Genomic DNA, 23,304 nt, shown 5'->3' on the forward strand with positions numbered 1-23,304 from the left:
ACTGGATACCCACTTCCTCCTGTTCTTTTACTCTTAATCTGCAGTGAAAAGGCATATTAGTACAAATTTCACAAGCTTTCCAATTAAGAAAAATTAATCTTTTACGATTGAATGGTGTCCAAAGGTTTGTTTGGTCTTGAATTTCCAGGAGGGTTCCTATCAGATGCTGGCTGGTACAGTGACGCTGAGAAAGTGTTCAGTTCCTGCCATCAGTTGTGTTCCCTTCATGATGAGATGCCTCACTGGTGTCGTGCAGTAGAATGTAGCGTAAGGTAAGCTTGGACTTGAACTACTTTGAGTCCTGTTGCATAATTTATTGTAAATTTTAGGTCTTGTTTATGTTGAAGAGTTCTGAAAGCGTCTTACTGCGAGTTTTTCTTTTTGGTCTTTACGTCCCTGAGTTCTTTGATAGCAACCAGCTGTCCAACTGCTCCTTGTGGCAATATCCACCATGGCTTTCAAAAGTGATGGATAAATACATTGCCTGGTTATTTCTGATAAATGGTCAATAGTGGAAAAGTTAGCATTGTAGACTTAGATTTCTGAGTTAACATTGTATCCGTTTATATTCTGAAAGGTCTTAAAGGGACCGATGTTTTTTAATGAAGGTTAGATTCTACAGAAAACAGAAAAAAATCTGCTGGAAATTCCATGAGGCTCTGTCCTTCAAATCTGGAGTTTCTCTGCCTACTAACTGTTTGGTCCGTGGTTCTCACCATAAATAATGCAAGGGATGGTACTATTTTTCTCTAGATAGCTAGAGGATTATCAAAGATATTAAATAACGTGTCATGTTTATTTGTATTACCATTACGTGTATAATGTATCACAACACTTAGCACATTACAGCCAACACCAGGAAACTATGTATGTCTCATCGGTTGGACTCCGCTTCAGTAGTTTTCAATTCAAGAAGTACTGAAAGGCCAGTGCTAAACTAGCAAAAGAATGTGCAGTTAGTCTCTCTGTGCTGCAAGAATAACTATGCACTAGCAAAGTTGTATGCCAGGACATGGTTTTTGGTTTTGTGGTTTTTTTTTTTGTTTTTTTTATTGCTTGTGTGGACAGCAAAACAACGCCTCTCCATATTAGAGAACAGTATCAGAACCCACACAATTCTAGAATCATGTTTTCCTTTCATGTTAGCAACAAAAACCCAAACGTATATTACAATATGGATGTCCTTAAACATGTTGGTTAACATGGAGACAACTATGGTTCTTACAGTGCAGTCAGGCCCTTAGCTTTCAAAATGAAGTCCCTTGATCAGAAGCATATGAGAGGAAACAGTTCTTTATGTTCAGCCATACAACAAACAATAAAAAAAACACAATAGGCAGTTCAAATTGCAGACCTATCAAATAGCCACGCCAAGAAGCCCTTTTTACAAATGCTAAAAACAAGAAATAATTCTAAAAATCCTTTTGGGAGGGGTGGGGGGGCAGAGAAATAACTACACACAACTTCAAAGGCATGAGACATTCAAGTAAATTAGTTGGTGTTACAATTTGATCGCTTTGCACTGCAGAATTCCCTGCTCTTACCACTGTGCCTGTATATTAGAAAGAAGTTGGATTTTTTAAGTTTTTTTTTTTTAAAAAAAGAAAATTTAATCAAATCTTGCCTTCAAATCTCCCAGGTATATTGCAGACAAATTTGACACCAGTCTCCTAAAAGTGGCTTCTGGTCGTCTGAAAATTTTGGAATATGATCTGTGCCAGTTTTTAATAACATGTCACTAGTTACTTCACCTTTCCCATACTTTAAATATAAGATTACTTGTACACAGCTTTTTGCAATTGACCTTCACAGTTCACTGCAAAATTACTATAGGCAGGGCGTTCTTGGTGAACCTGAGCAAATGACATGACTCGAAGACTAACCCTAGGGGTGTAAAGCCTTACAAAAGAGTATGTAGCTTTGTTCTTTGCAAACTCTATGATCACAAGGCTGTTTTTTACCAAGTTTTAACTTGTTCAGTCTAATTGCCATATTGTGCCTACAAAAGGTTTTCAAGGAAACCAAATATGTTTAAATATAGAACAAAGTTTTGCTGTTTCTCTCAGCCTCCATATCTACTTCTCATTGGAGACAGTGGGCACGATCTTGTTCAGTCGCAAAAGGAAAGATTTCTCTACAAATCTCTGTGAGAAGGTGTACACAGAACCTGGAACCTTCTCAACTTAATTTGTTCTCAACGTAAGAAGCAAAGAATTTCAAACTACAGAAACATGGCTGCAAAATTAATAATCCTTGCTAGTCAGGGAGGATGTGTAAGGAAGACACAGATATGAATACCCTGTAAAAATACAATTGCATTAAAATAGAAAGATGCTCTGAACTCCTCACCAGTGTCTTGGGAAAAACTGTTACTTATTTATTTTTTGAGCACCTAGAAATGTCATAGGCAAGTTAAGTACAAATGTGGTCACCACCTTAAAGAGCAAACAATGCAAACATGACACAAGTTTGCCTCATTACTCAGCAAGAGGGTTAGCAGCTGAACATGGTTTTGTGACAGAAAACATCTAGACTGCTGGCCTGTTATCTAGGACAGCCAGCGATACCTGTTTCGGGACAACAGCTCGAATGAAGTTTCTGGGAAAGATTAATGCTGAAAAATGTAGATAAAAGTGAGGAACTTAAGCCTACGCACCTAAGTAAGGAACAAAAAGGGTATCTAAATAAAGTATATCAAGTCCCATTGGAATTGGTTTTCAAGTTTGGGCTTTTTACACAGGATATTATAAATAACATAATGTTTAAAAATATTCAAGAAATATGGTCTTGCATTACTTTGAAGTACTGCGTGGAGTTTGCTTACCACATGTATTAGAACTATTGGCAATAGCTGCAGTAAATTACTATGAACAACAAACAGAAAACATAATTTATTTATTGCTGTGATACACACTTTCTTCCTCTCTCACCTGCATGAAAACAAACCAAAAGGAGCATATATATTATATGCTAAACTACGTAGCATAGCCAGTTGATCCGGACCTCCCATTTCCTCTTCTTTGGTTCAATCTTCTGCTAACTTTTCAAATTGCTGTAATTATTCCACTTTTATCTGCTAGTACTTACTGTTGCCTAAATGTCCAAAAAAGGGGTGTGTGCATGCCCAGGTAATGTTTTTCTTTGATTTTATTTGACAAAACAATTTTTTTTGAACTATTTTCAAGAGGCTAGTAAGCCAGACATTCAAAAGGTCACAAGTATAAGCTTTGGAGGTACTCTCAAATGTCCTAAGGCATCTTATTCTAGTTCAGTACTTGATCTTCTAAAATCCCAGGCTTTTGGTAGGGATTTACACAGTCACACACAATTAGATCAAATTACAAAATTTGGTATATTAAAAGGATTTATTACCTTTGACTGAAGCTTCCAGATTATTGGTTATTGCCTGTGGCCAGACACTGGTTTAGATGCACTAACAGAAGTTGACTCACCACAGCAGATCATGTGACTCCAGATTTAAAGTTTTTTCTTGTCCTATAGTAGAACCTGACGACATACCAGAACAGGAACTTTTAAGTTCTTGGAACACCATGCCTTGCTGTATCTTATGCGCACACAACCCCAGTAACTTTTCAAAATTAATTGACTTTGCTATTTGTGCATCATATTCCTTAATTATGTTTACCTGAGCAAATATTCACATCTGATTAGATTGCATGGTACATGTGGTAACAACATTCTAACACTGGATCAACTGAAATTATTGTCCTGTAAGATTCCCATCTCATTTTGGATAACAGCTTTTTATTTTTCCTTTAGCTGGCTTTGTGCCTTGCTGATGCATAAGGTGACGTTGCCAGATTGAGGACTATGTCACTGCAGTGTCCTTCCTGCAGCAGTCTGTTGTTGACTGTTAAACTAAAGTGCTGATTCAGTGGTGCAAAGTTGCATTTTCTTCCTTGTTCTAATAATTGATTATAGTTCATTGTTGCTTATAGTAGGAATTGTATACATATATTTCTGTAAATGCAGTGCAACATTATGATGATATTTTGAATATCTGCTTAGTTTTCTTGCTAAATTCACCTGCCTTCAGGATTTCAGATGAAAGTTTTACTTTATTTTATCTGAACTTTGATTTTTCCTAAACTAAATGTTAAATTTATTAAATGTTTTTCTATGCCTTTGTAACAGAGTAACTTAGTCTTAAAGAGACCAAGGTGAGTGAGGTAATACCTTTTATTTGATCAGGAGACAGGTTTTAGAGTGACACTGCAAATAGCTTAATTTTAGCGCTTACGGACACTGACGTTCTGATGGGGAGAGCTGGGAGATATCTTACGCAAACACTCGAGCTCTTTTAAAAGTACCATATGAATATAGGAGGTTACTGTTTTAAGTGAAGCAGAGTTAATATGCATAATTTCTAGGAGTTCTTCATCTTCTGTTATTTTGAGTTTGGTTCACTGTAAGTAAATTGTCTCTAGTCACTTTCATTCTGAAATAAATGTCTACTGGTAGACAAGCACCCAAAATAAATTTTTTAATTCACATCTTTTGTTTTATTCATCCTCCCTGATTGAACTAACCTCATTATCCCTAGCCTGATTTTTGCTTGCATATTTATACCTGCCTCTGGAAATTTCCACTACATGCATCCGACGAAGCGGGTACTCACCCACGAAAACTTATGCTCCAGTACATCTATTAGTCTATAAGGTGCCACAGGACTCTTTGCCGCTTTTACAGATCCAGACTAACGCGACTACCCTTCTGATACTATCTGCTACCCAAGATCCATAAACCTGGAAATCCTGGACGCCCAATCATCTCAGGCATTGGCACCCTGACAGAAGGATTGTCTGGCTATGTAGACTCCCTCCTCAGGCCCTACGCTACCAGCACTCCTAGCTATCTTCGAGACACCACTGACTTCCTGAGGAAACTACAGTCCATCGGTGATCTTCCTGATAACACCATCCTGGCCACTATGGATGTAGAAGCCCTCTACACCAACATGCCACACAAAGATGGACTACAAGCCGTCAGGAACAGTATCCCCGATAATGTCACGGCAAACCTGGTGGCTGAAGTTTGTGACTGTCCTCACCCATAATTATTTCACATTTGGGGACAATGTATACCTTCAAATCAGCGGCACTGCTATGGGTACCCGCATGGCCCCACAGTATGCCAACATTTTTATGGCCGACTTAGAACAACGCTTCCTCAGCTCTCGTCCCCTAATGCCGCAACTCTACTTGCGCTACATTGATGACATCTTCATCATCTGGACCCATGGAAAAGAAGCCCTTGAGGAATTCCACCATGATTTCAACAATTTCCATCCCACCATCAACCTCAGCCTGGATCAGTCCACACGAGATCCACTTCCTGGACACCACAGTGCTAATAAGCAACAGTCACATAAACACCACCCGATACCGGAAACTACTGACCGCTATTCCTACCTATATGCCTCCAGCTTTCATCCAGACCACACCACACGATTCATCGTCTACAGCCAAGCTCTACGATACAACCGCATTTGCTCCAACCCCTCAGACAAAAACGAACACCTACAAGATCTCTATCAAGCATTCTTACAACTACAGTACCCACCTGCTGAAGTGAAGAAACAGATTGACAGAGCCAGAAGAGTTCCCAGAAGTCACCTACTACAGGACAGGCCCAACAAAGAAAATAACAGAACGCCACTAGCCGTCACCTTCAGCCCCCAACTAAAACCTCTCCAGCGCATCATCAAGGATCTGCAACCTATCCTGAAGGACGACCCATCACTCTCTCAGATCTTGGGAGAAAGGCCAGTCCTTGCTTACAGACAGCCCCCCAACCTGAAGCAAGTACTCACCAGCAACCACACACCACACAACAAAAACACTAACCCAGGAGCCTATCCTTGCAACAAAGCCCGTTGCCAACTGTGTCCACATATCTATTCAGGGGACACCATCATAGGGCCTAATCACATCAGCCACACTATCAGAGGCTTATTCACCTGCACATCTGCCAATGTGATATATGCCATCATGTGCCAGCAATGCCCTCTGCCATGTACATTGGCCAAGCTGGACAGTCTCTACGTAAAAGAATAAATGGACACAAATCAGAAGGCAAGAATTATAACATTCAAAAACCAGTCGGAGAACACTTCAATCTCTCTGGTCACTCGATTACAGACCTAGAAGTTGCAATTCTTCAACAAAAAAACTTCAAAAACAGATTCCAATGAGAGACTGCTGAATTGGAATTAATTTGCAAACTGGACACCATTACATTAGGCTTGAATAACGACTGGGATCGGATGGGTCATTACACAAAGTAAAACTATTTCCCCATGTTTATTCAGACGTTCTTGTCAACTGCTGAAAATGGCCCACCTTGAGCCTACAAAAGGCTTTTTTTTTTTTTTCCTCTCCTGCTGCTAATAGCTCACCTTACCCGATCACTCTTGTTACAGTGTGTATGGTAACACTCATTGTTTCATGTTCTCTGTGTATATAAAATCTCCCCACTGTATTTTCCACTGCATGCATCTGATGAAGTGAGCTGTAGCTCATGAAAGCTTATGCTCAAATAAATTTGTTAGTCTCTAGGGTGCCACAAGTACTCCTATTTTTTCTTTTTATAGCCATTTAGTAACAATTGCTGGCCAGGCAGGACAAACAATTACATAATTCTTCCACCTCCCAACAGCTTAGAGAGTAAGAATTCAGACTTGACATTACTAGATAGATTTTGTTGTTGTTGTTGTAAGTACATTTAAACTCCTTTTATTTGGTAGGAAAAGTTCCCTAAATATAGGGTCCTATGTAACTCGGTGTACTTTTCAGTAGCTTCCACTGTTAACCTATCTTCTCCAAACTCATAGACATGCTCCTCTGGAAACACTTAATAATATTTGGAATACAAAGCATTATCTACTTTGCTAATGTATTTCTAGAGCAACTATGATCATAGCAATTAAGGATAAGTTATTCTTTTATCTATTTGAGTGAGATGAGACTTCTTCCAGTATAGTGAAGATTATTATCACTATTATAATATGCACTCAAAGGCAGCAGTGCGCTGTTATGGGCATGTTTGACACAAAGCTCAAATCAAGACCAAACAACATTGTCATCCCTGCCTTTCCAGACAGGGAATTTATCTTTCAAATGAATATGGTTTCACATGTGTCAGGGATGTGATGTAAGCCTCTGGGAGAATAATTTCCATGTGTATGTTTGAGAGTTACAGTGCTGTTTAAAATAAGGATTGGATACATTTGTAGAGAGAGTAGAGAGGTTTCGGATGTGGAGAGGCAAAAAAAATTAGCAAATAGTTTTTGCTTCAACACAGAACTGTGGTGATGGAGATAGTTGTATAAGTGTCGGGCAGAATGGATTTTATTAAGGATACAAAAAAAGGCCCAATTGTTTGAATGTTTTTAAAATCTGAAGCATTTGTTGATATATCTAAGACATACGAACAGTAAAAATTGTTTTGTAAGAGTCAACAGAAAATATGGCATTGCAGAGCACTACTGTTAGAACACTGTCTGATATTTCTTTGGCAGCACTGGATTCAAAGGAGGCATAATTTTGTGAGGTGACAATAGCTCAACCCTGGTATAATTAGGATATCAGATTACAGATCTTTGATACTGCTGTACATTGAAGTCAATTATGGAAAACTATTTAGAAATAGTATAAACTGTTGCAAGACCATTTTAATATATTTTCCTCAGATTGCTGCATGTTCGAAATGGCAACTGCAAATACCACTTGGGAGAAGAAACATTCAAACAAGCTCAGTCTTATATGGACAAACTTGCAAAACATGGTCAAAAGGCAAACAAAGCAGCACTTTATGGGGAGCTGTGTGCACTGCTCTTTGCAAAGAGCCACTATGATGAGGTGAGTGGTGGTGTTTTGTCTTTAGGGGAGTTGTCATTAACCCTGTTAAGATTCCTCGTCACTGACTCTGTGGGTAGTCTGGGCTCGTTTTCTGACAAAGACTTCTGAACAAACCAGGATGTGTGTGTGAGAGAGGGATTAACAGACAAATATTTTGTTTACCGAGGTTTTTTTTGTATTTCCTTTGCTATTTGCGATAGACTGTTAGAACAGTCCTTGGTATGGTAGTGGGCACTGATACACATTAGATTCTCTGATGGTATACTTTATTTTTATCAATTAACATGAACCACAAGGGGACCAATGTCACTTTAGTTAGTAAAGTAAAACTCCCATTGTTTTATCAAACTCTTGCCTGAACTACAAACCCGGAAGTACTGGTAACATACAGAAAACTGTCATGCTGTTTTATACAATTTCAAAAGTGGTTGCTCCAAATAATGAAAATGACTTGGCTTTAAGAAATACATAAACATAATGAAAAAAGAAAATGAGTACTTGTGGCACCTTAGAGACTAACTAAGGTGCCACAAGTACTCCTTTTCTTTTTGCGAATACAGACTAATACGGCTGCTACTCTGAAACCAAACATAATGAAGAAACTCCCGAAATATGTATTTTTATATTTGAGGACATTTTAAATTATTTTTTTTTCTCTTCCTCATTTTCTTAAAAGCTATTCTAATACTTGTGTATATCTGGTATCTTATAGCCAAATGCACATTTGCCTGTAATTTCTTGTGGTACATATTTCACAATAATTACACCAATAACTACAGTAGAACTTCAGAGTTATGAACTGACCAGTCAACCACACACCTCATTTGGAACCGGAAGGACACAATCAGGCAGCAGCAGAGATAAAAAAGCAAATACAGCACAGTACTGTGTTAAACGTAAACTACTTAAAAAATAAAGGGAAAGCAGCATTTTGTTTTTGCGTAGTAAAGTTTCGAAGCTGTATTAAGTCAATGTTCAGTTGTGAACTTTTGAAAGAACCACCACAATGTTCTGTTCAGAGCAACGATCGTTTCCGAGTTACGAACAACGTCCATTCCCAAGGTGTTCGTAACTCTGCGGTTCTGCTGTATATTGCAAAAAAATGCCGTGACGTTATGGATGAGAATAGCCGAACAAGCAGAGTATTTCGTTGCAGCCATTCTGTGAATCTGATTTCAGTAAAACTGTATTAACCTGTGGCTGCTTTCAGTTCCTAAATATTTTAAACCTGACCAGAAAGTCCTAATATTATGTGCATTGTAAACATGACGTAACAATAAAAAATTACCGTTTTCCTCTTGCCTGAACAAGGTAATCCTTTGTAATGTTACTGCAGGATAACATTATCTGGAAAGTTAAAAATTTAAATTAGGCTTATCTAAGATTTTTCAAGCTGAAATGTTAGAAAACACTTTAAGAATTAATCTCTGAATAAATTTGTCCAAGTATAAGTAAGTAAACGTTTGTTGTTGGGCTTTCTAGGTAGAACCAAAGATGTATGTGTTCGTTCCTTTTCCTGCTAAAAAGAATGTCTATTTAGAAAACAGTACAGGGCCATGATACAGTGTACAGGACTGTACAGTCTCCCAGGGGTCCTGACTCTGAAACTGACTCCTTATATGAATTCAAGGAAGTCATTTAATCCCTCTCTTTCTTTTTTTTTCCTCCTGGCTGTAAAAAGAGAAATATTCCGGAATTCAGGCTTAAGTAATAGCTTTAAAGCAATTTAATCCCTAAATCAAAAGGTGTTATAAAAAGTCAGTCTTTTTTATTATGAGGGTCAAGTTATATTTCCTTAATGTTTCAGCACAGTTGAGTTCAAAGTTTATTATGTTGATATCTTTTTATTCCGCAGGCTTACAAGTGGTGTATAGAAGCTATGAAGGAGATCAAAGTTGGCTTGCCAGTAAAAGTAGTGGTGGATGTCTTAAGACAAGCTTCAAAGGTGAATTTAACGTTCAGATTCGTAGCATAGTTACAAATGAGATCTATTAAGCCAAGCTTATATTAAATTAACATATTTTAAAGCATATAGAACACTTGGATAACCTGTTCCAGTTCAGTGGCATGTTATCTTGTTTGCCCAGTTACTTTGCCAACTTCTATTTAGTGCCTAAAACCAACTACTTGAATTTTGGATCAGCGAAGACTTAGCACATCATTTGAAATGATACACTTTAAGCTTCCTGCTGTGAAAAACTGAGTTATAGCTGTCTTAAGGAACAATATTATCTACAGGCCAGTCTGTGTATACACCTACTGTGTGGCATGCTGGTGTGTAATTTATTTAGTCCTGAGGTGCATTAAAAGTTACCTAGTCAGCAGTACACATCAACAAGGTCCACACGGACACTTAGTGCACACCACACTCAAGCACCACGCAGTGAGTGGATGATGTAGAGAGTTGGCTTGCTCCCCTATCTTATCATAAGTAGGTGAAATGCAACAGTTTCTTCTGTATCGAGTGCTGATTCCTGAGGGTATTCACTGCGTGTGTTGTGCGTCTGGGACCAGAAATTCTTCAATAGCAGTGTCCATTGCTCTGCACCTGCATGCTATGCCTCCTTGTGCTGCAAATTGTGGGCATATGTGGCAACACAGACTGCCTGCCCACCCAGTTGCTGTTCTGCCACTCACAAGTTGGGGGCACAGAATCCTCCTGTGTCCATATTCTCTTCTTCCTCTTTTTGTTTACCTGTAAATAATTGCAAGTAGCGTCTGGGAAGACTTTCTCGAATTCACTTCAGAATTCTTTAGTAATCATGGTTAAGGCTGCAATTTAGTCGCGGAAATCACGGAATTTGTGACTTCAGCCTGCGGTGGTTGGGAGCTGCAGAGTCCTCTGCTGCCCGCTGGGGCAGGAAGCTGTGGGGTACTCCCGCCACCTCTGGCAGCCCCTGAAGCTCCCTGCCGCCGGCAGCAGTGGGGGAACCCCCCCGCTCCCAACAGTGGTGCAATGGGAGAACCCTCCAGCTCCTGGCCGCCAGGGATGGCAGGCAGCTCCGGGCTGCTGCGGAGGAACCCCTGAGCTCCCAGCCTCCTGCGGGCAGCTCAGGATGCCCAGAGCTCCAGGCGGCAGGGTACCCTGCAGCCCCCAGCTGCTATAGGCAGCTCCTACTCCCTACAGCTGCCACGCTTGAAGTAGTGTGGGATCCGCAGATCCCCATTTTGTCAGGAATATTCTTAGTAAAAGTTAGGGACAGGTCATGGCTTCCGTGAATATTTCTTTTTTTCCGTGACGTGTCCATGACTTTTACTAAAAATATCCGTGACAAAATCTTAGCCTTAATCATGGTGAATATTTTGAAACTGAAGGTACTAGTAGGTGAATAAGTTAATATCTAGAACAGACATGCTTTGAAAATACAGTCTCATGTAAACTTTATTTCCTGTCTTTTTAGGCGTGTGTTGTAAAACGTGAATTTAAGAAAGCTGAACAGTTAATAAAGCATGCAGTATATCTTGCACGGTAAGTAACACTACTGAAAATACCATCTCAAACTATCTTCCATTACTGCCACTTGTTAACATTTTTGTCTTTCCAAGGGAGCATTTTGGAGCCAAACACCCAAAATATTCAGACACTCTATTAGACTATGGATTTTACTTGCTCAACGTAGATAATATATGCCAGTCTGTTGCAATTTATCAGGTAAGTTTCAGTTTCCTGTGTCTTTGTTCTCTTTTTAATGTTGATAGACATTCAAATATTTCCATTTGTGCTCATGTAACATCTGTCTGGGGTAGCTGAGAATTTAGTTGTTTGGTTTTGTGTTTTCATTTTTGTTTTTAAATAACTTCAGAAACTTGTAGTTCTTAGATTTTTTTTTCTTCAATTTTTAAGTGTTTGTTTTTTGCAGTAGGAATGTGTGTATATACACACACACACACGTGCTGGCACCCCTTTTTTCTGACTTGCTAATATTTTGAACTAGAAGTCACTAGTCAAATAGGTATGATCATATTCATATATAGTATTTTTTGGTGTCGGTCACTTATTTGCTTCTCAAGTAAATCAAGTCACAAACTTTCTTAGCTCATGTCTATATTAAAAGGTAAAGTAACGTGCATGTGCGCACGTTTTGGTTTGAGTGATTTATTTCAGTTTAGCTTAATCTGGTGAAAAATTATACCCAATAATTTAAGACAAGCTGGCACAGTGTTCTTGAAGTGGAGTATGTTTAAGTTTTTCTGTTGTAGAAATACTGGTTAAGGAAGTTCTAGGAAGTCATTTTATTTTTTTCCTTAAAAATAAACTAACTAACCTTGCAGGTGCATTTACTATATTACCCTAACAAAAAGAGAGAGTAAAATTCTTAGGGTGTCTATTTGCAAAGAGCTTTATGTAATTATCCTGTCTTGGAAGCTTGAATTATACTTTCAGATAAGCATTTTATATTTAGTCTTTCAGGTATCCTTACTTTTAGAGAGACCAATTGAATTCCCACTTTAATTATAAACTTCCAAGCCACAGTAAGAATGATATCTTCTGTAGAGAGCTAGTAGTTCTTTAAATTTAGAAACATGATAGAAATTCAGGAAATGTTCACAATGTAAGGGGCTTTTCTTGTGACTATTTCAGACAGCTCTTGATATCCGACAGTCAGTGTTTGGAGGTAAAAACATCCATGTAGCTACAGCTCATGAAGACTTGGCTTATTCTTCTTACGTTCATCAGTATAGTTCTGGAAAATTTGACAATGCACTGTGAGTACTGTGGTTGTTTTAAGCAGTGAGAAAATGTTGGTCCCTAATTTAGTGCAGTAAATGGGAAGAAATGTACTTTATAAATAGTTTGCAAATAGGTTTCTTGAAACCAATTAAATATCTCTAATTCTTATAATGTATAAATTGGGTCCACGTACTTTATAGATCCCTTTTTATTTGGTGATGATTTGACCAGTAAACTTTAGAGAATAAGAAAATTAATTCAAAAATATATGTATTTGAACTTTTGTTTCAGATTCCATGCTGAACGTGCTATTGGCATTATCACTCACATTCTTCCTGAAGATCATCTTCTCTTGGCCTCTTCCAAGAGAGTTAAAGGTAGCCCGTTCAGTTACAATACTGGAGCATTGTTAATTTAATGCCTTATTGGTGGACGTCAGTTATTGAATTGCATTTTACTTCTGTTGTCCTATAGAGGTAGTGTAACACTGATATTCCCCCCACCCCTCCTTGCCCCCACTACCAAGTAACAATTCTATTAATTGGTCTGGCAATAAAAACTGTATCTTAAAGAGCCTTTCCTAGAAAGTAAAGATGCAGGTAATTTTTCTTATATTTTCACCATTGTTTATACACTCATAGCTTTCCTAGTATTCTACATCAATTCATTGCCAAATTCTATGTGGATTTAAAGGGAATTATCTGGTGGGTTAGCCAGGTTGTATAGAGGTTGTCCAATGTTCTGCCATGTGCGTGATCTGAATTTGATGTTTTATATGTCTGTCTATCTGGCCTGACAGTGCTATGGAGGCCTTGTCCTCCACCACCTAGCAGTGTTTCATCTTTCTTTTTAGAAACAAGTGTTTAGTTTTAGCGCAGTGGTTCTCAAACTGTGGTATGCATACCACTGGTGGTGTACTAAGTACTTCAGTTGGTCTCTGGAGCAGTTTTTTGTCACATGGTGACTGTCAGTCTTCAAGCAGTGATGGTTCTGGTTCTTAGTAGGTGCAGCCCAGTTCAGAGCTCTCATTTGATTTCTAGAAGCTTCTTTTGACTAACTGAAGCAGAAAAGCAAGTACTTCTCTGCATTTTGCAGCTGCTTCATTACTTTACCAGATTTTTTTTTTGTTGTAAATGCAACTGTGATCAGATTTGCAGATGGAAGCAAATACATGGGGAGACAGAACCAAACTGTGAAGTGATCAGGAAAAATTTAGAACTGTGGCAACTTCAAGTGATGAGAAGAGATTCTGTACTAATAAAGTTACGTCTTACAGTCAGGGAGACAAAATAAACTTCATCAATAATATGGAAGATGTTACCTACTGTTGTGACAGTAGCATTAAAACGAATTTATTGTAATGCTTCTCCTTAATATTGTCGTCTTATTATTCAGTGTAACCAACCCCTGTAGTTGCTGAAGGGAGGGCATGAGAGGTTAGAATGGAGGTATCCACAGGAGGTTCTGTGTCTTAGGAAGTGATGCACAATCTGGGAGGTAGGGATGTAAGAGTGAAAATCGAAAAGATGAATGTCAGGAGTCCAAGAGGAGCTTAGAATATATGCACAATGTGAGAGGCTGTTGCTGTTTTTCCTCACAAATATATGAAATAGTCTCCTGGCTGCAGAAGTTTTGAACCTGAAAATATACTGTCTTATTGGATGGGGTACTTCTCTCTTAAGTGCTTTCTTTTTAAACCAAAAAAACGGACTTCAGTCCTGAGTGGGGAGCACTGCAGATGAATCCCTCACAGTCCCAGGGGAAAGGGGAGAAAATGCCTCTTTCTTTTGTCTAGTATCCCTTTCTGTCTGACCAGGCAGTGGCACTGATGGGCTTAGTAGAAAGCTGTGCCTGAGGCTTAAGGAATAAGTTAGCCTGACCTTCGGCCTTTGAGGGGATCGAGAACATTATCAGAAAGTTGCATTGCACAACTCTTAAGTAATAAAAGAAACCAACTACTTCTGTAGTGGTATAAGTTCTAGTAGTGCTTTCCTGTAGCCATTGCCTTCCTCTCTCCATTCCAGTTCTTCTGTCCTCTCTGACGCTTACAAATATTCATTACCATGTGTGAACTGGCTTAATGGTACGGGCCCAAATTCTATGAAGAGTCTTAATTTGCTGGGGTTTCCATAACTGAAGAACTGCTGGAAACAAGAGTCTTTGTATACAGTATTCCTTATAACGCCTCAACGACTTTTTTTCTTCCCACGCAGTTTTGCTTTGAAGTATTAGGTTTTAGCCTCCCCTGTCAAAACTAATTTCAAATGCTGTCTATAGCACAAAGATATATTTGTAAAGTATAAATAAGCCCTTGTAAAAATTTCTGAAAATATAAATCCTCTAGCTAAGTTTCACATGGACTTGAAAAGCTAACAGATACAAAATGCAACATATATCTTAATGGGAAACAATTAACAGGAAACACAAAGCTTGATTGAAAGTCTCTTCAATTGTATGTGGTGGTGGGTTGTGAATATAACCTTATGGGATTCTTCTTTCTATTGCTGATATCTCTGTGCATCTAGAACACATGGACATGATTTTTTTTCTCTTCCATATTCAGCACTTATCCTGGAGGAGATTGCTATTGACTGTCACAATAAGGAAACTGAGCAGAGGTTACTTCAAGAAGCTCACGATTTGCACCTGTCTTCACTCCAGTTAGCTAAAAAAGCCTTTGGGGAATTCAACGTACAGACAGCAAAACACTATGGCAACCTGGGCAGACTTTATCAGTCAATGAGAAAATTTAAGGTAGGACCAGATGGCTATTAAATTTCTCAATTAAAAAACAAACAAAGCAGTAGCTCTTACAGAAGTAGCTCTAAAGGCAGCACAACTTATCAATTCCATTGTAATAGATGAGTATTACCATTTTTTAATGTTCTTCTGATTGTTTTAACCTGACTGTGGGCGCTACCTTCATAGACGGAAAAATTTCCTAGTACTTAGTGCTTCACCTCTCCAAAGTATTGTACAGATATTAATAAAAACTACTTTCTTACACAGCAAGTCAGTGTCAGAGCCCGGAGATCCTGATTACCAGTCCTTTGCAGACTCCACTGCATTTCAAGCCTTTTGTAGAATAAGTGTAATGGAATCCTCTAGATAAGCTGTCACTTATACCGCTGCTTTTTATGTCTGATGTATGGGAATCCTTGTCTTTTTTGTTTTTGTGGGGGGGTGTAATGTCTGTCATGGCTTATTTATGTGGTTTTGGATCTTTCAGGAAGCAGAAGAAATGCACATCAAAGCAATTCAGATTAAGGAGCAGCTTCTTGGTCAAGAAGATTATGAAGTCGCCCTATCAGTGGGACATCTAGCTTCTCTCTATAACTATGACATGAATCAATATGAAAATGCAGAAAAGCTTTATCTGAGATCAATAGCAATCGGTGTGTAATTTTTAGAACAAATTACTGTACTGAGCAATGATGATGATAGAGTAAAACAAAGGCCTCTTTGTTAATAAAAGTATAAATGAATAAAGGAATGTTGATACAATACATTTGCATAACCGATATGTGGATTCAATCTAACTATGATGCTTAACCTTGAATGGCAGACAATATATTTTAGTGTTCCATGAGAACCCAGTCAACAGTAGCTACAAAACAGTAACTTTTAAACTAGTTGACGCTTGAAACGTTTAGGAAAGTGACTGTTTTAGAAAGTCCAATTAATTATCTTGGAGTTTAACTTCTTGGACTGTTACCTAGAGGCTCATTTTAATCATGGTTTAAAGCAAGAATTGTAGTCAGAGCTTCAAAGAAATGGAAGACCAATATGTGCAGCAGCCCTTTTATGATGAGACTTGCTTCCCCCTCCCTGGCTCGTCTACCACTTGCAGTGAATTTTGCCCAAGGAAACATTCAATTCATAGTGTCAGATTTAGCACAATCTTATAAGGTAGTTCAGTTAGTGCTCATAATTCATTGGAGTGAGACAAGGTGGATAAACGGCATGAGACACTCCACCCCCCCCGCCGTAGACTCCCTTTTTTTCGTGTTGGGTTATGATAACAGTTGAAATCTGGTTGAGATTGCCCCAGAAATTAAGTAGGGTATTAAAGTAAAAGGGCTGAAATGCATTGGGGAGTAGTCACTGGGAAACATACGCATTGCACTCCTTTTATTAAGTACTAAATTTTACTCCTCCTAACTAAAAGATAATGAATATGCGGTTCATATTATCATAGGCAAAATGGCCTGAGAGATGAAGAATTAAGCATGGTTAAATTATCGTGTTCTTCAATTTTGTTTTCTTTTGGATTTCTTTAGGAAAGAAGCTTTTTGGCGAAGGTTACAGTGGACTAGAATATGATTACAGAGGTCTCATTAAACTGTACAATTCCATTGGCAATTATGAGAAAGTATTTGAATACCACAATATTTTGGCCAGTTGGAACCGGTTGCGGGATCGGCAGTTCTCAGTTACAGATGCTCTGGAGGATGTAAGCACCAGCCCTCAATCCACTGAAGAAGTAGTCCAGTCTTTTCTGATGTCTCAGAACATTGATGGACAGAATAGCTAGAGAACTTGGTCGATTAACCAATTAAGTTTTTTCCCCCAGATTACAAGGGAAAGTCATACTGTGAAATCTAAACCATGTAGTTTTCTGGGGGCTGGAATTTGCTTTGAAACACTGGTCCAGTCCATTGAAGAGTGCCCATACAGATGAATATGAGTTAAGTTCTTATCAGCATGTGTATGGCATGTTTAGTTTGGCTTATTGAATTTGAATACCAAACACCAGGATCCCCCTCCCCCTTCTTTTGCAAAAGAAGCTACTTTGCAGGAAATCTGCAAATAAACTTAAATAAAACTGTTTAAGAGTTAAAAGAGTTGCATTCTTATTATGAAAGGAAGGTTTCAGCAAGAAAATTCTTTCAGCAAGTAGAAGTAATAAATACTCTATTGTAAGAAATGGAAAAAGGTGTTTATACTTTATGCATTGTAGCAGAGCTAATGATAAATATTAACAAAAGAGGAAATGCCCTAGCTTTGTTTGCTGCCTTATGAAGAAAAGTGGCAAAGAACCACTCCAGAAAGAAATGTATGTGTTGTAAACCACGCTAGTTTGTTATGGAAGTAACCGCCGTGTGTTGTTTTTAATCATCTGAATTGGACCAGCATTCATCTGTAAGTGATAGAAGATCCAGTAGACCAGCAATCCAAATTTCCTTTGGTACAGTACAAGAGCTATAATAATTTTCCATAAAAGGACCAGGAGAATCAAAAGTGGACCAGCCTGTCTAGAAAAGTGTCTTTGGACCAGTGGCTTTAATTTAATATTTCTGCCCCTGCATTCACTTTTACAGTAGAATTATTTCATTTAGATGTACGATCAGTGATAATACAAAAATATATTCATGTGATAGATACAAAACTAGGAAGTGAACATTCTTTAGCAGTTGCAATGGCATGTTTTCAACTAGTAAGCTTATACAGATATTAAAATGTCAATGCCATAAGCAAAAACTAGAAATGCTTAACTGTTTGCTGCAGCCATTCTTTTCTTTTTTAAATGGGCTTACTCTAACAATTGAGGCAGTAACTTGTTTATACTGACTAATAGTTTTGTATTACAATCCAGTTCAATTTTCTGTTTCTGAAGATCACAGCTTATTGTACAGTTTGCAGGGGTCAGTGGAAAATGCCAAAAAAGCACAACAGGTCTTTTTTGTGATGCTCATTTCTACATTAAACAATAGTACAACCAGAAACTGATTCCTCTATGTTAATTTAAAAAGCTTCAGTCAGATGTAAAGATCCCTTAACAATGCCTCTCTCACTAGCTTGTCTTAATTTTTGTTTTGCGTTTTTTGTTGTTTTGTTTTGCTTTAATTGAACCAAGTCTGTTTTAATGTTGAGGTAATCAAAATTTTTGAAAAATCTACATAGCATAGCAAACTAGAAATAAGTCATTGCTTTTACCTCAATTCTTATTATAGTGGCACAAACAGTGCCTCTATAGTTAAGGGTCTGTCAGTTTTCCCCCCTATTTTCAGGGGTTTATAATTTGGCTGTGAAAATTCAGTCCAGGTTGAAGCATGGCAAACAACTACAGTACTTGGAGTGAATTTTTTTATTTGTTATGAAGTTTTTTTTGTCTTCAGATTATAAGAGTGCGGCACACAAAAAAATAGAAGTTAGTGATTTCAGACACTTCTTTGAACTCCTATAATTTTAATAATGGCTTTGGTTTTAAACTGAAAAGTTGCAGGCCAATAGTTCATAAACTAGTGCCTTCAAGTTTTTTTTGAGGGGGAGTAACACCAAGTTAAGAAATTAGTTACTTAATTTGGAAATGTGTTTTTAGCGCTAGTGTAGTTGTGATTTTCATTTAAAAAAAAAAAAGGGGGGGGGGGGGATGGCATATGCAAACCAGTAGAATAACTGGTAGCATTAAGACATCAACAGCTTTTAATGTAATCTGAAACTGTATTAGATTCTCCATAGTAATTTTTGTTCATGTGAAAATTACACTTTTTAAAATGTCCCCAGACACATTTGCAAGATAAATTGCAACTAAATAAATATTTAGGTCCCTAAATATTTGTTTACACTTTAGGAATAATTATAGACTATCAGGTAAATAATATGCATTAAAATTGATACATTGTTAACGAGAGCTTGTTCTCATATTTTTAAACTTTTTAAATAAAGTCACTTTAAACCTATTTAAAATAATACCCTTTATTTTATTTTAAACCTCCACAAATTCAGGGAAAAAAGCTTAAAATTCTGTCCAAAACAAAACTAGTGATCTATGTATTGCAGACATACCCAGAAGCCTCAAACTAATAAGTAATCTTACATTCTCGGCAGATTCCATATGCTCTGGATTCCTAATCTTGGGTCTCTGCTTCTAGTTTATAACTAAGAGGGAACTCCCAAGTTCTCAAGGTTTTTGTTTTTTATCCTGAGATACTGGTAGATGTCCTATGTACTCACCTTTGCCACTTTCTCAGGCTCCTTTATTGTTCCATCATCAGTTCCTTTCTAACAGTGGTCAACAACTGTTTCCAAAAAATGCCACAGTTCCAGTGTCATTTCTGCTCCTCCCCTGATTAACTTAATTTTGCTTCAAGGACTCTTGTCTTCCCTTGTTGCATCAAGCCTAAAATTTAGATTATAGACTCTTAGGGAGCATGGATAATATCTTCTTAGTGTTGTAAAGTACCCACTTCTCTTTTCCCCTGAGGGGGTTGGCAACTGGGAGGTTGGGAGTGCACAACTTGGTTCTGTAGAGAAACGTCTTTTTTTTCCCAGTCACCTAACAAAACATTTCAATTCTTTTTTGACCAAGAACTTTTTTGCTTTCCAGCGCACATTGGCTATATTTCAGCCAGTGCAACAGGTGCATTATGTGATCACTCAGACGGAGATGCATGTGCTGTTGAAGCAACTCCGATATTCTGTAGTGCCCGTGGGGTTTTGTCTGGAGTGAATTTGAAACCCTAAAAGTTACCCAGAATTTTTTTCTTCTCCCAGCAGGCTATGTGGCCTAGAGAAACATGACTTTAAGCTCATGAATACTCTCAATTTAATAAAACTATTGGAATATTTTAGTACATTGCTGAATTGGGCCCTAACGGACTATCTGGTTGCATCTCACAGCTATGACCTAGCAGGTCTGAATGTCAAAGCATAGTACTTGCAGAGTAGAACAGCTGCGGCTGGCAACGACAGACTTCTTAGTATAGGAGGCTTACAAAACAACCACATGGCCCTCTCTAAGCGCTGTACCTTGGCATCTTGACTTATGCTGCCTTGTTGCAGAACCTATTCCCCATCTAGTGTTCCTCAAACTTTCCTGGCCCCCTACAGTTTTCTGTTCAGGATCTCTCTTGAATTTCCCCTTCATGTTACTACAGAAGTCTTAACCTCCTGTGCAGTTTGTTGGACTATTGTGTTTGACACAAACTTGGTGGGGCTAGACACATTACCTGACTTTCCTTACCGCTGCTGGCTGTTGCAGTGTATTGTTGACACTTTGTTTACAAAGCAGAGAGATTTTTGGTTCTCTAGGCTCCTATAAATGGGAATCTAGTGTGTGAGAAATGCCCTATAATTCTTCATCTGAAAAAGATACCACATCTGTAGATTGCCCTTCATTCACCTTTAACAGTATGGAGGTCTATTCATGCTTTTCTCTCACCCGGTTTAGAACGTATGTAATTTTCCTGTGGCTCTATGTAGGGGGTTGCAATTTAGGAGTACTTTTGCCACTTGTACATTGAGCAGCCAACCATGAAACACTAGGCAGGGCTGATGCATTGGCAATTGGTCTGTGCAAAATGCACTGGAGTTCCTCAAAGGGTCAACGACCTTGAGGAGGTTCTGTATAATCTTAGGCTTGAAGTGGAGACCCAAGAGTGGGAATCCAGTGAAATACTTTTTCCAAAGAACTAAATTTACAGGTAAGTAATTTTTTTTTTTTTTAATTTTTTTTTTAAATAGTCTGCAATACCTTGACACAAGAGTGTCCAGGACAGAATTTCAGTCTTCGCTCCAAATTTCTCAGCTTTGGTTTTAAATTTAAAGCGCTAACATTTGTTTGAATGTGGGCTTTGGTTTTGTGAATCAGTTTTATTTGTGTCTTCTATTTTATGCAAACACTGCAATTTGTAAAGAAAAGGAAGAAAGTGATGTCAGGGTTTCCTCTATTCTTTGTTCCGCTGTTCTTAGAATCAGTCAACTGTAAGAATGGATGTTTTTTCCCAACCTCAGGAGGAGTGTTGTGGGTTTTTTTTTTATGGAATGGGAGGAACACATGCTACTTTAAGATGGGCAAGGAGAAAAAGTCACGGTAAGATGTTTAAACACATATCCCTCTGTTACTTGAAGTAAAATAGCTAGTAACTATTGCGCTCCGAACAGTTGGCTGGTCACTTTATTTTGTGATGTTACTTACAACCAACAAGTGTCTGCCTTTCTCTTTCAGAGAAGTCTTTACATGCACTCACTACTTCGTTGTATAGATACCAATTGTTTAAACTCCTTTTTTTTTTTTTTTTTTTTTTTGCACACAAGTGTTTTTGTTGATCAATAATTTTGAAAGTTTTTTTTGTTGAATTCTAACTTATTAGGAAAATAACATTCTTTTCATAACTTTAAAAATTAAATGTAAAAAAATGCTGCCGTCTGTAATTTGCTAACGGTGCCATTGTGCTGCTGCTTATGGTACAAAAATAATGCACATTTTATTTAATTACCTTTTTATAGTCGCACATACTGGTAGAGTTACAAAAAAGGAAACCTCCTCGTGCCTAAAACATGATTGAATATGTTGACAAAACCTTTACTTGATTTTAAAACTGACTGGATTTTACTTTACAGCATGGTAGCAAAGATAGCTGGATGGATGTTGCTATTATCGGTCTCTAAACAAAGTTTCTAACCCTGTTGCCTGTGCAGAAACTTTATTGTACTTACAATTTTATTGTTAACTTTTTTTTTTAAAGTGTTCCTGGCCAAGTGCTAATTGCAAGTCTGAATATTCTGTTCGTTGTGGAGATTTCCATGTTTGACACAAATGGCCTGTTGCACATTTCATTTCTTGGCCTTTTGGGGATTCTTGCAGTGGGAAGGAGGAGGCGGGATTTTATCCAGAGATCTGGACTATATATACACATTTGACATCACCGGTAATGCTTTTGTCCCCAAATCTCAGGAGTGTTTTAGGCAGTGAAATAGGTTTCCCGTCACTGATACCAAGATGCGTGTTCTCGGGTCTCGTTAACAATATTTCATTGCAGTCCTAGGTATCTATAGCATGAGTGGCCTTAGTGAATTTGTTGAAGTGCACATTTTTTTTTCAAAAGTAAATTTTAAGATGAAAAATATATACTATATAAATATATAGAGAGATATCTAGAAACTTGGTTTGTGGTGCACAAGTTAAGTGTTGGATCACTAAATAACTGTCGCAGGTACCATACGTGTAACTCTTTTTCTTTTTATGTATATTCCTTTATGGGAAGCAATGTTGCCATGGTAACTAAAACTTTACCATTTATTTCTTACCTTATGATGTGAATGAACTCTGCATTTTATTGACTATTACCAGGTTCAGTACTATTTTTATACTTTATTGTACTACAGGGGATTTTAATTTAATAGCATTCTAAAAAAACGTTGCTTGAACTATTTAAAGCAAAATACTAAAACAAAGACCACCTTTGAAACCGGAATCCCCACTTACAGTGCCACAGTAATTTATATGAACGTATTTTGATCATTACTAGACTTTGAACACCATTCTATTTGTTGTGTCGATAACCTTTCGTATCCTACTTCACACAAACTGCAGTGCCCAACATTATTTGTAACCATCAAACCATACTGAGTATGTTTGTAACCAGCATTGTGATATTCTGTAATTGTATTGCTAAAATGAATTATTGACCTAATAAATATAGTGTTCCTGCGTTCAGAGTATTTGCCTTGAATTTAGTTACAATTGTGCCCTCCAAAAAGCCTGTTCTTTTCTCCTCTATTCCATAGACACCCATAGAATTGAATAGGCAACTTGCAGATTGCATACCTTTTTCAGCAAGTTCCACTGATGGAACAAAAATGCAGTACCCTTCTGTGATGCTGAAGAGTGCATTACAGCACAGTTTCAACCAACAAGTGAGTGTAATGCTTATCATTCATGCTTGGGAGGAAAGGTGTGAATATTCTGTGGATTCCAATGTGTGCAACTCCTGCTTAAAGAAGAAAAGGATACTAAGGGCCTGATCT

The 23,304-nt window shown here is 37.9% G+C and overlaps 1 protein-coding gene and 1 long non-coding RNA gene across 3 annotated transcripts in view; one reads left to right on the plus strand and one right to left on the minus strand.

Annotated features, from left to right (window-relative positions):
* Positions 1-22,988, plus strand: part of APPBP2 (amyloid beta precursor protein binding protein 2) — a 43,789-nt gene extending 20,801 nt beyond the window's left edge. For both annotated transcript variants that reach the window (XM_037880339.2, XM_043531387.1), the window contains exons 4-13: positions 149-272; positions 7,712-7,880; positions 9,736-9,825; positions 11,282-11,349; positions 11,427-11,532; positions 12,463-12,587; positions 12,844-12,929; positions 15,116-15,306; positions 15,782-15,947; positions 16,833-22,988. In XM_037880339.2, coding sequence (XP_037736267.1) covers positions 149-272; positions 7,712-7,880; positions 9,736-9,825; positions 11,282-11,349; positions 11,427-11,532; positions 12,463-12,587; positions 12,844-12,929; positions 15,116-15,306; positions 15,782-15,947; positions 16,833-17,086 — 1,379 coding nt within the window. In that variant the 3' untranslated portion in view covers positions 17,087-22,988. The remainder of the gene's footprint in view (positions 1-148; positions 273-7,711; positions 7,881-9,735; positions 9,826-11,281; positions 11,350-11,426; positions 11,533-12,462; positions 12,588-12,843; positions 12,930-15,115; positions 15,307-15,781; positions 15,948-16,832) is intronic.
* On the minus strand, positions 147-3,516 carry LOC122463215. Its single transcript, XR_006286377.1, has 2 exons — positions 3,373-3,516; positions 147-494 (listed from the first exon to the last, which is right to left on the minus strand). It is a non-coding gene; the product is annotated as an uncharacterized LOC122463215 (long non-coding RNA).
* Positions 22,989-23,304: the final 316 nt, after the last annotated feature.

This window comes from Chelonia mydas, chromosome 17 (genome assembly GCF_015237465.2).
Source record: "Chelonia mydas isolate rCheMyd1 chromosome 17, rCheMyd1.pri.v2, whole genome shotgun sequence".
In the NCBI taxonomy this organism is placed as follows: domain Eukaryota; kingdom Metazoa; phylum Chordata; order Testudines; family Cheloniidae; genus Chelonia; species Chelonia mydas.